At 37.2% G+C, this 16,013-nt stretch overlaps 1 protein-coding gene across 2 annotated transcripts in view; it reads left to right on the top strand.

The window, feature by feature from the left end:
• Nucleotides 1–16,013, top strand: part of prkcab (protein kinase C, alpha, b) — a 247,828-nt gene that overhangs the window by 223,717 nt on the left and 8,098 nt on the right. For both annotated transcript variants that reach the window (XM_052139685.1, XM_052139686.1), the window contains one exon: nt 14,599–14,679. In XM_052139685.1, the coding sequence (XP_051995645.1) occupies nt 14,599–14,679 (81 nt within the window). The remainder of the gene's footprint in view (nt 1–14,598; nt 14,680–16,013) is intronic.

Here is a 16,013-nt window from a genome sequence, read left to right on the forward strand (position 1 = left end):
GTGTCTCCAAATTTGTGTAATTAAGTTCACTGAAATTGGTGATCATATAGAATGAACTTAACTATTTTATTTCAGTTAACTAGATGCAAGTAGACAAATTCATATTTTCTATTTACAGTAAATATGATTGCTTTACTTTACAGATTTTGATATTACAATAGCACAAATAAAGAAGATTATAACTGATTTAAGGTCAATCATGAAATAAATTATTCCTCCACAGAAATGCATAGACACATGGTCAGTTACACATGCATTAGGAGAATTGAGATTTAACAGGGTCACCCTAATAGTGACACCACACAAAACTATTTGCAACCAAAAAAACATAAATAATATTACACAATTGAATTGAGGTATTGAGCACAAAACTTGACATTTCAAGTTTTAATTAAGACAACTTTTTTTTCCAGTAATGACAACATTAGGGTTTACAGTGCAGGAGTTCATGTGACCCAGACAGATGTGATAATGATGTCTTAATCAATGCCTCTGAAACAAAACATCAGGCCTGAAACTCCTCCCCAACCAATCACACTGAACATAAACTCATCCAGAAGATTTACATAAATAGGATTTTTTAAAATATGTTTATTTATTTATTTATTTTAGTTATATATGGTTCAATAATATTAGATTTTTTTTTTTTAAATCAATTTGGATATAAAATATAAAAATGTAGATTAAAATAATTGAATATTAAATATTTAAAAAAAAATCTCAAATTATTTTGTGAAATAAATTTCCTAAGTTTTAGATTTAACATTAAAGCTAGGGTGTGTAATCCAGAGAGGCTAGCAGTAGGCAAGCTAACTTTGAAAGTATAGAGCCCGCCCTTGCTTCAGAGGTGTCTCTAAAGCCACGCCTCCTCTATCACACATTAACTCACACACAGAGCAGAGTTCAAGCGCCAGGAGGAGAGACGTGTTAATGAAATCGATCGCAACGGTTTCTGATGACCTCATGTCTCATTCACAGTTTAGACATTACAAAAATAACAAACATAAATAACTTATTTACGGTTATTATGTTTTTAAAAAAGAAATAAAAAAACTGTTTAAAATAGGTAAAAACATCACATTTCACAATAATATAATGTATAATGTCATAAGTTATTTTTTTTTTAATATAATATTTTTGCATGTTAGAGTTTTCACAATGAGAGCTCGGTTGGTCGCTCTGCACAGCGTCAAGGAATGATGATTGTCTGATGACGTGTGATTGTCTGCGTGAACAAGTTGCGAGGCAGTATGCAAATATAGATTAACACACAGGAAGGACATCCTATCATTACATTCAAACCGAATGCAATGATTGGTCGATAAGAGTTTAGTCCTGTCCCTTCCACAGAATATATATATATATATATATATATATATATATATATATATATATATATATATATATATATATATATATATACTGTATATATTACATTTTGACCACTTAAACTATTGAAGTGTGAGACTTTCAACCAGTATAACAAATTTTTTTTCCAAAGATTCAAAGATTAACCTAAATAAGCTTTTAAGGTATGGTTTACTAAGTATAAAAAAGTATTATATTTATTTTTATATAAAATATAAAATGTAGATTTAATATATAAAATATTTTATAAAATATTTCACTAATTATTTAGTGAAATTAAGTTCCTGATTTAAATTTAATATTAATTTATACTGTACAGATTAAGATAATGTAAGATATTATCTTATACAATGTTTTATAATTGCTATTTATTTTAATAGAATTAGATATAAAAAAATAAATATGATATACATATATAGAATATAAAAGTATACATTTGATATAAAGTATATAAAAATATGTAAAATATAAAAAATATTTATAAATTACTTATTTGTCATCCAGGAATATATTTATGGGAGATTAACCTAAATAAGCTGTTATTTATTTTTTTAGTAAGGTATGGTTGAATAAATATTTAGAAATGATTTACATTTATTTGAAATATAGTAAAAAAAAAAATATTTCACTGATTATTTAATCATCTACACTTCGCATGATCATCATGCCCTCCTCCAGCACTATGACACAAAGGAGACACACAGAGTGAAAAACATACTGTAGGTGGGAGGAGAGACAGCACAGGAATATGAGGAAACCTTCATCTCTTTATATTTCATTAGTCTGAAGCAGCTCCAGATTCACGTGTGTTCATTCATGTGTGATATTCTGATGTCTTTAGCTCATGTGTTTGTGAAAACTCTGTGCTACATGTAATCCCTCAATTATTGATCTCCTCACATTTGATCAGTGACCTGGATAATCAGTTAAACACAAGCAGTCAGGGAAATATTCAATACAAGCACTTATGTAGTGACTAGAATGGCAACACAATTAGCAATTACATGTGCTTATTTTAAAAATGTTGTATAGATAAATAGATAGGAAGACAAACACAATTAGTCAGAGAGAACGCATAATAAAGTGCAAAGCCTGGTTCAACCAGTGCAGTTGAGCGGGAAAGGAAAGTGTATCTTTCAGAACAGCATCAATCATTCACTCTTTCATCAGGATTTCTCTTGTGTTCTGTGCTGCACTGATTGCAGTTCATAATGTGGTCATTTAGTTCAGTTCTTGATGAGTCCTCAGTGACCTGACAGGCCTGGATGTGTTCCCTACACTGCACTGAAGAACATGAACACTAGACAGGGAGATTGTGTTGTTTCATTCTTCCACTGAACTCAAAAGGGATTTTTTAGAGACATGGGGCTGTCAAGCTACGAAAAGGACAAAAATGCTGAACTTATGCACTCCCTTGCTCCCTATTTAGTGAATGACTTAACTTCCCGTGTGCTGTCTGTCTGCACTGGTCTCAGAGCAGTTCAAAATGCACTTCATTTTCATTTTTTTCATTAAGTCCATATAAAACATTTTGGATGAACCCATTTCTTCTCAAAGTGAAAATGTACAGTAAATATATAGAAATGCATTTACAAATGTTAATGAATAGAATCGTATCGCACAGAGATAACAAAATGTATTTTAAAATGAAGCAAAATGATTCACAGATGTGTTAGAGTTGATAGTTATTCAAAATAACTAACATGTTTTTTCTACTTTTGAGGAAATGTGGTGCCAGTATCCACATATGTGGACATCATGTTTACCAGATCCCAAAATGAAGGGATTCTTTAAAGCGGCATATCAAATTAAACTAGAGACTCTATTCTTTACAACCAAACACATTTCAATGAAAAAACATAAATATTTTTCTTACCAGAGGCACTTTTGTAGGAGGGAAATCGACCGCATGTTGTTGTGTCATGTGACTCGGTACGGCAGAAGTTAACCCTTTAAATGATGGTCTAGAGTCTTGTGAACAGTATTCAGTCAGTTTTTATTCATTTTAGTTATGCGTAACGTATAGGTAAGCCAAAATACAACGTCCACACATGTGGATGCGTGGTCGCACAAGGTTAAGCAAATACATTTATGTCCAATTTAATGTTGTCACACTATTTGTTTAACCCTTACATAAATAAATGATTGTTTTACTATAGTAATGGGTTTGTTTTATGGTTACTGTAGTAAAAGCATAGTTGATTTGTGTAAGGGAATGTTACCTAAATTAAGTAGCCTTTATAACTATCAGGTAATTTAGTGCATAATTCAAAAACTTCCACTGATTGTTATGTACAGTGGCAAATAAAAGTATTTGAACCCTTTGGAATTACCTGCATTTATATGTAAATGTGTCTTAAAATCTGGTTTGGTCTTCATCTAAGTTACTATAATTAACTAATAACACACAAATTATTGTATTTTTCTTGCACATATTGAGTACATCAATCAAACATTCACAGTGTAGGTTGGAAAAAAGATGTGAACCCTTAGGTCATTGGCTTCAGCAAAATCTAATTAGAGTCAGGAGTTGGCAAGCCTGGCGTCTAATTAATTAAATGAGATTGGAGGTGAGGGTTAGAGCTACTTTGACTTATAAAAAGCACTCAAATATTTTGAGTTTGCCATTCACAAGCAGCATCTGCTGACGTGGATCATTCCTTGCAAAAAAAGATCTCAGAATACTTAAGATCAAGAATTGTTGCTTTGCATAAACCTGGAAAGGGTTACAAAGTTATCTCAAAGAGCTTAGATATTAATCTGTCAGCAGTTAGACAAACTGTATGTAAATGGAGACAATTTAGTACTGTGGCTACTCTCTCTAGAAGTGGCCATCCAGCCAAGAAGACTAAAAGGGCACACCACAGAATGCTCAATGATGTAAAAAGGAACCCTAGAGTGGCAGCTAAAGACGATGTAACTTGTTAACATCTCTGTTTATGAGTCTACTATACAGAAAACGTTAAACAGTCACAGTGTCCATGGCAAGACACCATGAAGGAAGCTGCTGCTTTCCAACAAAAACATTTCTGCTCGTCTGAAGTTTGCCAAAGACCACCCTGACACTCTACAATGCTACTGGGACAATGTTTTGAGGCCCAATGAAACTACAGTTGAATTGCTTGGGAAAAACACACAGCACTGCATACCAACATGAAAACATCATCCTAACGGTGAAGTACGGTGGAGAGAGCATCATGATTTGGGGCTGCTTTGGGGCCTGGACTGCTTGCAATCATCGAGGGAAATATCAATTCCCAAGATTATCAAGATATCCTACTGGATAATGTCAGGGTGGCTGTGCGCCATCTGAAGCTCGGTAGAAGTTGAGTGATGCAGCAGGACAATGACCTTAAATATCGAAGTAAATACACTACAGAATGGCTTCAAAAGAAGAAAATCCACCTTTTGGAGTGTCCCAGTCAGAGCCCAGACCTTAACCCAATAGAGATGGTGTGGAATGACTTCCAGAGAGTTGTTCACACTAGACATCCTCAGAATATAGCTGAACTGAAGCAGTTCTGTAATGAAGAATGGTCCAAAATTCCGCAGCTAACGGAAATGCTTGGTTGAGGTTATTGCTGCTAAAAGAGGATCAACCAGTTATTAAATCCAAGGGTTCACTTACTTTTTCCACAGCACTGTGAATGTTTAATGATAAGTGTTCAGTAAACACATGAAAGATTATAATTGTTTGTGTGTTGTTAGCTTAAGCACATTGTGTTTGTGTATACTTGTGACTTTAATGAAGATGAGATCACGTTTAATGACCAATTAATTCAGAAAACCAGCTAATTCCAAAGGGTTCACATACTTTTTCTTACCACTGTACCTAAAAAAAAAAATTTTCTTTAAATAGCTTCAATGTTATTAGCTACTTTTTGTTAGTGGCTTGTGGGGGTGTAACGGTACACAGAAGTCCCGGTTCGGTACATACCTCGGTTTTGTAGTCACTGTTCGATACAACAGGATAAAGCAACAAATCCCAAATGCTAGGTTTCTTTTCATATATTTTGAACAGTTTTTTTTTCCACCTAGCAGCATTTAGTCCCTCCTGAGGTAGTTAGTACAGTACAGCCTCCTTTAGTCTATTAAACACTAAGCAGTAAACAGAATGCACACTTGCATAGGTCGTATGTTTTTGTAGGGCTGATAAAAAACAAAAGGTATTTGGTCACAATCAGCTACAAAACTGAAAAGCATCTCTTGTGTTGTAAAAGTACAAAATAAATAGATTAATGATGTCATCTGATATGTGTTAGCATGTTGGACGTATTTCCACTCACATACCATAGAGCTGCCTTACAACGCTGACACACCATCCTCATCCTATCTACCACTCGCTCTCCACTGCTGCCGTAGTCCACTGGGAACCTGAAACTTTCCCACACTGCTGATTTAAAACAAGCAGGCGGGTCTTCAAGCTCTCACATGTCATCTGAACTCTTCTTCTTCTCTTTTTCCTGTTGGCGGTTAGCAAACAGCGTTGTATAACCGCACGCGCCCCCTTCTGGATTGGAGCGTGGATCACCTGTGACTGACTCAGATGTATTCTTCATCTGACTGCATGCACCGAACCGTGACGTCAGTACCGTGATTGTTTGGGACGAGTACATGTACCGTTACACCCCTAGTAGCTTGTAGTGTAGATAATTACTTTTTTTGAAAGAGTAGCTTGAACTACATTAAAGTAGCTTCCCAAACTCATTAATATCGAATGTGAGTACCAATGGTGTTTGGCCTCGTTGTCGTAAATCCTGACACAACGCATCTTAAAGAGCCATATGTAGAAGCAATTGAGATTTACGTGCTACGGCAGAAGATTGTTAGTGAATATCTACTTAAAATCCGTCCTGTTTTTCAATCAAAGTAATCGGATGCTTTCAGAGGTCTTGGAATATAGCACACATGTTGTATGGACTACTTTTATGGGGCTTTTTTGTCCCTTTAGGAGCTTGAAGGTGTCTGCCACCATTCTTTATCATTGCATTGAAAAGAGCTAGCACATTCTGCAAAATGTCTCATGAGGATGAGGATATGATATTCAAACATTTTTATTTTCACTATTCCTTTAACTCTGTACTGAAATTCCGAGTCCACAAGGAAAAGGAAAATAATGTAGGGTTCAAAACGTTTGCAGATAGAGCACACACAGGCACAGACACAATTATCATGGCCCTGCGTGTATTTAGAGTCTAAAGAAGGTCATTGTTATTCTACCATCTCAATTTCTTCTAGAAACTATGGCACATCTGATGTGCTGACTGCACCATTTACTCATTCAAAAGCAGCCCACCTCTCCATCTGTCCTGACTATATACAAACCTGTCTGCAGTCCTCGGCCAATCACATGACAGCCCCGTCTGCAGCCTTTATATTATTGCAGATGGGATTTTATTTTCGGTAACACAATATGTACATGCAGTACACTAAATGAGTGATCTGAGCAGATATTTTCATTTTAGCTCTTCAGATTGGACTATCTTGTATTATTATTGTCTTCAGACGCACCATTTTTGACAAATAAAGAAATGAGCCGATAATAAGGTCACGAAAAATAATCTTTTCTCCATTAAAGTTGATTAATAGTTTGAATGAGCTCTTGCAAACAGGTGCTGATTTGGAATGAAAGAGTGAAATTCAAAAATTATCTGCCAAAAAAATAGTTTCAAAAGAAGGGAAAACATCAAGCTTTGCATGTCACCAAGCCATCAAGGCCATCTGGAACAGTGTATGTGAGTGAAATGGAGCGGCAGATATTTCCCCTCCCCCTCTCCGATCTATGGCTACGTTCACACACCGCGGCTGAATGTGACCCATATCTGAGTTTTTCCCCTCACATGTGGCACAGATCTGTACATATTGGATGACAGTGTGAACAGCATAATATGCCGTTGGTCCTCCACGTGCTGCCAAAACTGCACCAACCCACCGAGGTATGGACTTTACAAGACCCCTAAAGGTGTCCTGTGGTATCTGGCACCAAGACATTTGCAGCAGATCCTTCAAGTCCTGTAAGTTGCGAGGTGGAGCTGCTGTCGATCAAACTTGTTGGACCAGCACATCCCACAGATCACAGGTGTCAAACTCAAGGCTTGTGTGCCAAAACCGGCCCACCACCTTATTTCATGCGGTCCATGAGCTGATTTCTAAAATGTATGATGGAAGGTAAATGGAACATCTCACTGACCAATCAGTTAGCTCTTTCACCATGAATATTAATGAGCCTTCCCCTGGACCTAAAACAAAACATCGCTACCCAGAACAACAATCAGCTCTGGTCAAAACTTCAAATGTATCTGTGACAGGGCGGAGGGCGGGGCCGGCTCGTGATTCTACACACCCGGTCCCTTATCAGGCAAATTAAGCCTCCGAGAGGGATAAAGGCTGACTGCAAAAGGTGGTGCGATGAGAGAGAGAGAGAGAAGCTGACCGTCATGTGTGTGTTTGTGTCTTTTGTTTATTTCTTCAGATTAGGCATTCATTTTCTCTCAGATGTTACTGTAAATATAATAATGTACATATACATCTCAACCTCAAATTCAATGCTTTATTGACAAATGTGTATTTTAAATGCACAAAATATGCAATATTATTGGATATTGCATGGTTGCTACCAAATCAGATTTTCCACCGGCACTTTTACGGCATATATAATGCTGAAGTGGCCCGGGCTGAAATTGGATTGAGATCTGGGGAATTTTAAGGCCAGGGCAACACCTTTCAACTCTTCATCATGTTTCTCAAACCATTCCCGAACAATGTGTGCAGTGTGGCACTTTATCCTGCTGAAAGAGGCCAGAAAGTGTACCTGCAATGATGTTTAGGTTGGTGGCAAATGTCAAATTGAAGTCCAGATGAATGGCCGGACACAGGGTTTCCCAGCAGAACATTGCACAGAGCATCACACTCCCTCCACTGGCTTAACGTCTTCCCACAATCCATCCTGGTGTCATCACTTCCCCAGTTAAGTGGCGCACATGTACACTGCCATCCATATGATGTAAAAGAAAACGGGACTCTTCGCAACAGGTGACCTTCTTCTAGTGCCCAAGGTCCAGCTTGCATGTCCATTGTAGGCACTTTTGACGGTGGACAGGGGTCATCATGGGCTCTCTGACCGGTCTGCAACTACACGGCCCGATATGCATCAGGGTGCAATTCGCTCTGTGTTGTGACACATTCCTCCTGTAACCATCATTAACATTTTCTGTGACTTGTACCACAGTAGACCTTCTGTCAGTTGGACCAGATGGGATAATCTTTGTTGCACTCATGCAAAAATGAGCCTTGGCGGCCCAACACCCTGTCACCGGTTTGTGGTTTGTCTCTCCTCGGACCACTGTCGGCAGGTACTCAGCACTTCTGACCGGGAGCAACCCACAAGTCTTGCCGTTTTGGAGACGCTCTGACCCAGTCTTCTGGTCATAACAATTTGACTCTTGTCAAAGTCGCTCAGGTCTTTACTCCTGCGCATTCAGCACATTGACTACAAGAACTGATTGTTCGCTTACCATTTAATCTACCCAGACCTTGACATGTGGCCTTGTTAGGAGATGATCAATGTTATTCATTTCACCTGTGATATTTTGGCTTATCAGTGTATGTAACAGTGCTCTTTAATTGTGTCACTTGCACAGTAAACACATATTTCTCAAACTCTATCAACATTTTAATGCAAGAAAGTCAAAGCAAATTGGAAATAATTATAAATAACTCATATTACCTCACATATACTCTATGTAATACCGTTTATCCTGCTGTCCTTAGATTTTATGGTGTGTTTCACTCGTAATATTACATTCTTGAGCTTCGATGTAAATTAAATATGATTATAAATGGCTTATAAATACTACATTAGTAATAATTTATTAATAAGTCTTTTTCCATAACTTATACTGATGTATTTCTCCATATACTGATGTATTTCTCCATAAATTTACTGTTATGTTTTTAGATAAACCATAATAAAAAAATAAACATAATGGCTAATTATCATCTTAATTATAATGGCTAACATATGTCATTTAAAAAAAATATAGACAGTAACTCTTAACAAATATGCAATGCTCTTACACTTTAGTTTAGAACAGCATGAACACAAGCAGAGTGATACACACAGTAAATCATGCTGTCAGACCATCAGTGCTCATGGGATGTCTCTCGTCCAATCAGATTCAAAGACCAGAACTAACTGTGGTATAGATATATATATATATTTTAAATCTAACAATCAAATGATATTATTTCATAGACCTTTAATTAGGGTGACACTATGTACTTTGTGTCGCAACATTAAATTGAACATGTAAATTGATACTAAACTAGACATCACCCTATTTTCTCAAACTGAGTTAAAGTAGATTAAACAGCAGCAATTAATTAAATGTTTCACTTATAAAAAGAAGACGATGACTTAAAGATGCACTCAGTATTTTTTCCTCATTAAAAAGTATTACTCCCAAAGATATTAATGTAATTTCGATAAATGTAGTATGTATGAAATCATGATCACTCACATTAAAATGAAGACCCAGTCATATCAGTAACATTATAAAAGCTGTTTTAATTTCTACAATATCACCAGTAACTAAAAACTATGCATTTGAATAAGTTGGCAGCTTGTTACAACTACTTTAACTTACAACTACTTTTTTAAAAGAGTAGTTCGATGGACCCACTGTATATTAGCTATCTATGTGCTTAAGCATGTAATACTATGTACTTCTTATGTAAATACATAAGATCTAAATAAGTAAATACATCTGAAGTTACACTGTTAACCTTACCCTAAACCCTAACCCTACCCCCTACCAACACATCAACCTCAGTAGCAGCAAATGTGAATTTTGTGAGAATTTTGCAGAACAACATGTAGTTACACAATAGATTAACTGTATTGTATACACTCACCTAAAGGATTATTAGGAACACCTGTTCAATTTCTCATTAATGCAATTATCTAATCAACCAATCACATGGCAGTTGCTTCAATGCATTTAGGGGTGTGGTCCTGGTCAAGACAATCTCCTGAACTCCAAACTGATTGTCGGAATGGGAAAGAAAGGTGATTTAAGCAATTTTGAGTGTGGCATGGTTGTTGGTGCCAGACGGGCCGGTCTGAGTATTTCACAATCTGCTCAGTTACTGGGATTTTCATGCACAACCATTTCTAGGGTTTACAAAGTATGGTGTGAAAAGGGCAAAACATCCAGTATGCGGCAGTCCTGTGGGCGAAATGCCTTGTTGATGCTAGAGGTCAGAGGAGAATGTGCCGACTGATTCAAGCTGATAGAAGAGCAACTTTGCCTGAAATAACCACTCGTTACAACCGAGGTATGCAGCAAAGCATTTGTGAAGGCACAACACGCACAACCTTGAGGCGGATGGGCTACAACAGCAGAAGACCCCACCGGGTACCACTCATCTCCACTACAAATAGGAAAAAGAGGCTACAATTTGCAAAAGCTCACCAAAATTGGACAGTTGAAGACTGGAAAAATGTTGCCTGGTCTGATGAGTTTCGATTTCTGTTGAGACATTCAGATGGTAGAGTCAGAAAAAACAGAATGAGAACATGGATCCATCATGCCTTGTTACCACTGTGCAGGCTGGTGGTGGTGGTGTAATGGTGTGGGGGATGTTTTCTTGGCACACTTTAGGCCCCTTAGTGCCAATTGGGCATCGTTTAAATGCCACGGCCTACCTGAGCATTGTTTCTGACCATGTCCATCCCTTTATGGCCACCATGTACCCATCCTCTGATGGCTACTTCCAGCAGGATAATGCACCATGTCACAAAGCTCGAATCATTTCAAATTGGTTTCTTGAACATGAGTTCACTGTACTAAAATGGCCCCCACAGTCACCAGATCTCAACCCAATAGAGCATCTTTGGGATGTGGTGGAACGGGAGCTTCGTGCCCTGGATGTGCATCCCACAAATCTCCATCAACTGCAAGATGCTATCCTATCAATATGGGCCAACATTTCTAAAGAATGCTTTCAGCACCTTGTTGAATCAATGCCACGTAGAATTAAGGCAGTTCTGATGGCGAAAGGGGGTCAAACACAGTATTAGTATGGTGTTCCTAATAATCCTTTAGGTGAGTGTATATTTTAATGTTAGCACATAGTAGTTAAAGACACTTAATATAATGTGGGTCCATTGACTATAGTTTAACTACTACTACTGAGTAGTATTTTGTAGCTTGGCAAACAACATTTTCAAGGTAGCTTTACTAACACAGGTGCTGGTCAAGATGATTCATCTGGCTGATGAGACAGATAAAGCTGGTAGTGTGTCATTTCTGCATCACTAGCAGCACCAAAAACAGTTTTCTGAACAGACTGATCTCACAGTGAAATCGGAAACAGTAGACGACTTTTCTTTAGCTAAATAAGTCTGTGCTTACCGAAATTCGAAACACTGCCAAATGGCCAAAGTGGTAAGTGTTGCCATGTGGGCACGTGTGAGCTTCATTTTCCTGGTGTAATGTCCATGGAGGGGTGCCAAAAGTAAGTGTTTTCTGTTGTAATACAGTGCAGAGGAATGCATACTTTAGAAACTAGAACCCCAACCAAAACCCAAACCTAAACCTAACCATCAGTGGAGTAAAAATATAATGTAAAAATGCAAAATGCAACCTCTGATTCGCACATGCCACTGATTATGCGAATACAGTTACTTCCTGGTTTAAATGCGAGATCCGAACCAGGGTCTCATATGCTACTGATGCAACAAGGACATTGAGCGAGTCGTCATTATGTGGCCGACTTTAGAGTAAATTATCTGACACAAAATGCCAACTTCCCACGTGATCGTGTTGATCTGAGTACGCCCCCGTCTTCCGTTAATCAAACGGAATGGCGTGCCCCTAACTCACGCCATTGGTCCAGTCAATGTTATTGTGTCGGGTTGCTCAAAACCGAGGAATTTTCATAGTGCCTCAGAGAAACTTTGTTTACAGTTTTCAAGAATATTGAATATTAAGCTGAGAAAGGAGAAAGTATTTGAACACAAGTTACACACTTCAGCTTTTTCAGCATAAAAATGGGCAATTCCATGTTATTCAACAGCATCATAGTTCATGCAGGACGTACAGTATACAATGAAAAATATCCCAAGGGGGAATGTTGTTAATAGTTACTGTTTTATTCGTTTGAATGTATTATGTATGAGTCTGTTTCTATGTTTTATGTGTGTTGTTGGCGGGAGTGCTTTTAAGGTCAGACTGTTGATGTGAATGACAGTAGACAGTGTGTGTAGTAGACTCGTTCTCTCTGTGTGCCCTCTGTCATGATAAAACCCCACAGCCGCTGTGAGACTAACACACATAAACCACATTTACTTCGACTTTGCACTATATACATATTGTATTGTATGTCGTACATTGTTGCATACAAAAGTTTTATTTCATTTAAAAAAAAAAAAGTGTTTATTTATCGAGTCTGCAAATTGGTATAACCATCAAGTGAATGTATGGAGATGATGAGATGTTGTGCGCTTTTTAAAAAACTCATCAAATAGCCATGTGTCATGTGTTGTTGGAAAGCTCTCAAAGAGTAGAATACAACCAGCCTATTTGTTTTACTCACAGACAGAAATATAGCTAATAATAGCTAAGTAAATGTATTTGACAATTACAGGTATGTTGGCATGCTTTTGCTTATAACTTCATGAAAAATAAACGGAACATAAACCATTACTTAATGATATATCACATATCATTACATAGAGGAAGTGATTATCTTTCAATTGAGCACTCACAAGATAATCAGATGCATAGATCATTAGATAATCCACATGAAGCACATTGTTACACATGACCACCAGGAGATGGCGCCAAGTAAATAACACAGGCTCATTCTGTGATATCTAATTACTAAAATCATGTATTCATGTTATCAATCCTTTAGTCATTGTTGTGTTTGCATGTGTAATTAGTTTAAATGTATAATTATTATGTTCTGTTTGTTTGGAGAAGTTTTTGGACACTATGATAAATTATTTTTGTAACACAAAAACTTTTGATTGCTTTTGTCGAATGAACACAAAATTGTTCTCAGATACAGTTTCTCAGACATTTTTGGGAACAAAACAAAAGCAGGTTTTTGGAGACACCTTAATTGCACCCAGATATACTGTATATAATGTAAAATGTATTCAACAAAAATATTTATGCAGTTTCTTATGCTATAGAGTCTCAGAATGTAACATAATCTATATCATTAAACAATTTGAAAAGGTTTCTTTACAATTATACCAAACACTTTACCCTCCTTCTAACAGTTTTTTTTTTTTTTTCAAGTTATAAGCCTTTAATTTTGGGTATGCCACTGAAACAATAAATCTTTTAAAACACCTTCAGAGCTTACAGGGTTAGCCTTAGAGTTTAACCTGCTGCTTTTTGACTGTGACTTCAAGTCACAGTCAAATTACTTCTCAATTACTTCTGTGTCTTTATGTGATCTCAGACTGACTCGATGTTCAGTGGGGGGTCTGTGGGGGCCATGACATCTGTTGCAGGGCTCCCTGTTCTCGTATTCTAAACTTTTCTATTTGCAAAAGTAATGTTTGAGAGTCCAACATTTATATTTCCTATTGACACACTAAAGCTGAAGATATAAATAACCATCTTAAGACAAATGCTTTTGTGAAACATCTTATGTGCCTAAAACATTTGCACAGTACTGCATATATATGTTGAAAAGGTTATTGTTCAAATAATTGTATGTACTGTATAAACTGCAATTCTTAAGTTTTCAAGCAATATCTGAAAAACATAATGAGCATCACTCCATTGACCCTAATCCAACATTTTTTTAAAGTATTACTAGAGGTAATAAAGAATTTGGATAGAAGTAATTATTCGCTTAGTGCATATATTAACAATACATTGTAGTTAAGATAGAAAGTGTGGCATTCAAACTGTGACATAAAATACACATTGTCCGTAACAAACCCCTCATTATCTCACCCTGTTATTACACTCACTCATTTGTGTGTGAGCTCTGAAAATATGGGTGTAAGTGGATCAGTGAGAGGAAAAAAGCAATTATAACATCAACTTGTTAAAAATAGCAACAGACCACCTCTTGAGATGTAATGAAAGATGCATTGTGCTCTTGACATACAAATGGAGATTGAATAATGTTTCCATACAAAGCAGAATGAATGACTGGAAAGAAAATGATGCGTTACATGATGCGTTTCCTGTTCCTCTACAGATTATCGCGTATCAGCCGTATGGTAAATCAGTGGACTGGTGGGCGTATGGTGTCCTTCTCTACGAGATGCTGGCTGGGCAGGTAGGTCAACGTCTCTCACCAGAAAGTTGTTCTGAATCATTTTGTATTCTCAAAAATGAGTCAGACGTTCAGGCTTTTTAGAGCCGATTTGAAAAACTGTGATTGCAGCCCTGCTGTGATCAGCTAACGCCACAGACAAGCACATCAGCCGAACTCGCTGTCTCTGAGCAACAGGGCATGATGGTAGAACATACAAAAGAGACTTGAGACTTTGGTTTGCACAGAGCCCTTCTGATGGAACAATGAGTGCATTTTATGTTACATTTGCATATATAAATGTTAATACAGCCGCAAGCAGCAATTACGGGGCCAAGCACACTAATGTAGGGCACTGGACATCACTGATTATGACTTTAGGTAAAGCAGCAAAAAACTTTTGTGAGGTCAGGGTGTACGGCAAAACGTTGCAAAGAAACAGCCTCAGATGCTTTTTGGCGACTTGCCATCAAATTCGTTGGTGTGCTATTTGAGAACCGTTTTGTTTTTCGTGAGTGTCCCTAGATGATACACAAACAATTTCGTGCAAATCGGACTAACGGCTTAGGAGGAGTGGCAAATTTGATATCAGGGTATTCAACATGACCCAAGGAATCTGTAGAGAGCAGTGACTGGATGATATGCCAAAATAATGAAACATTCTAAGCATTTTTAAGCATTTCTTTATAACTTTTGACCACAAGGTGGCGTTGGCCCAAACCGTTATCTGTACCCTCAAGGTATAGTGCTGATGATGTATACTGAGTTTCTTAATGGTACGCCAATGTGTTTGTAAAATACAGCATTTCTCAACCAATTTTAAAATGGCCGATGCCCAAAATGGCCGAAATAGGAAAATTGGCTTTCATTAGACTCAGTATGCCCAAAGTAATCTAAAGAGACCTGCCTGATCATTTTAGGCCAAACTATTTGGAAGTTAAATATAACTCCTGCCACTAGATTGTGCTGCGCCAAAACTGTGCAGGTACCCTCAATTCATGATGGCTGTTTGGTGTCAATATGCCTAAGCATTGTGATGAGACAGCCTCTCGTCCATTTTGGCGTGCTCACCGTCAAATTAATTGAAGTGATATTGGAAAACGGTCATATCTATCAAAAAAACTTGAATATATATTTGTCCTCAGTGTCCCTAGATGATATATGACAAATTTTGTGCAAATTGGTCACACGGCATATGAGAACATTCAAAATAGCGAAAAGTCTAGTCGTGCGGAAACTGAACCCATGGTATGAAACATGGTATGTAACATCAAAAGTGATGATCATAAACTTAAGTGCAAATTTGAACTGTTGGTGGCACTAGATGGTATGAGATAGAGACCTCAAATTTGTGTGTC

Source organism: Xyrauchen texanus, chromosome 12, assembly GCF_025860055.1.
Source record: "Xyrauchen texanus isolate HMW12.3.18 chromosome 12, RBS_HiC_50CHRs, whole genome shotgun sequence".
In the NCBI taxonomy this organism is placed as follows: Eukaryota; Metazoa; Chordata; class Actinopteri; order Cypriniformes; family Catostomidae; genus Xyrauchen; species Xyrauchen texanus.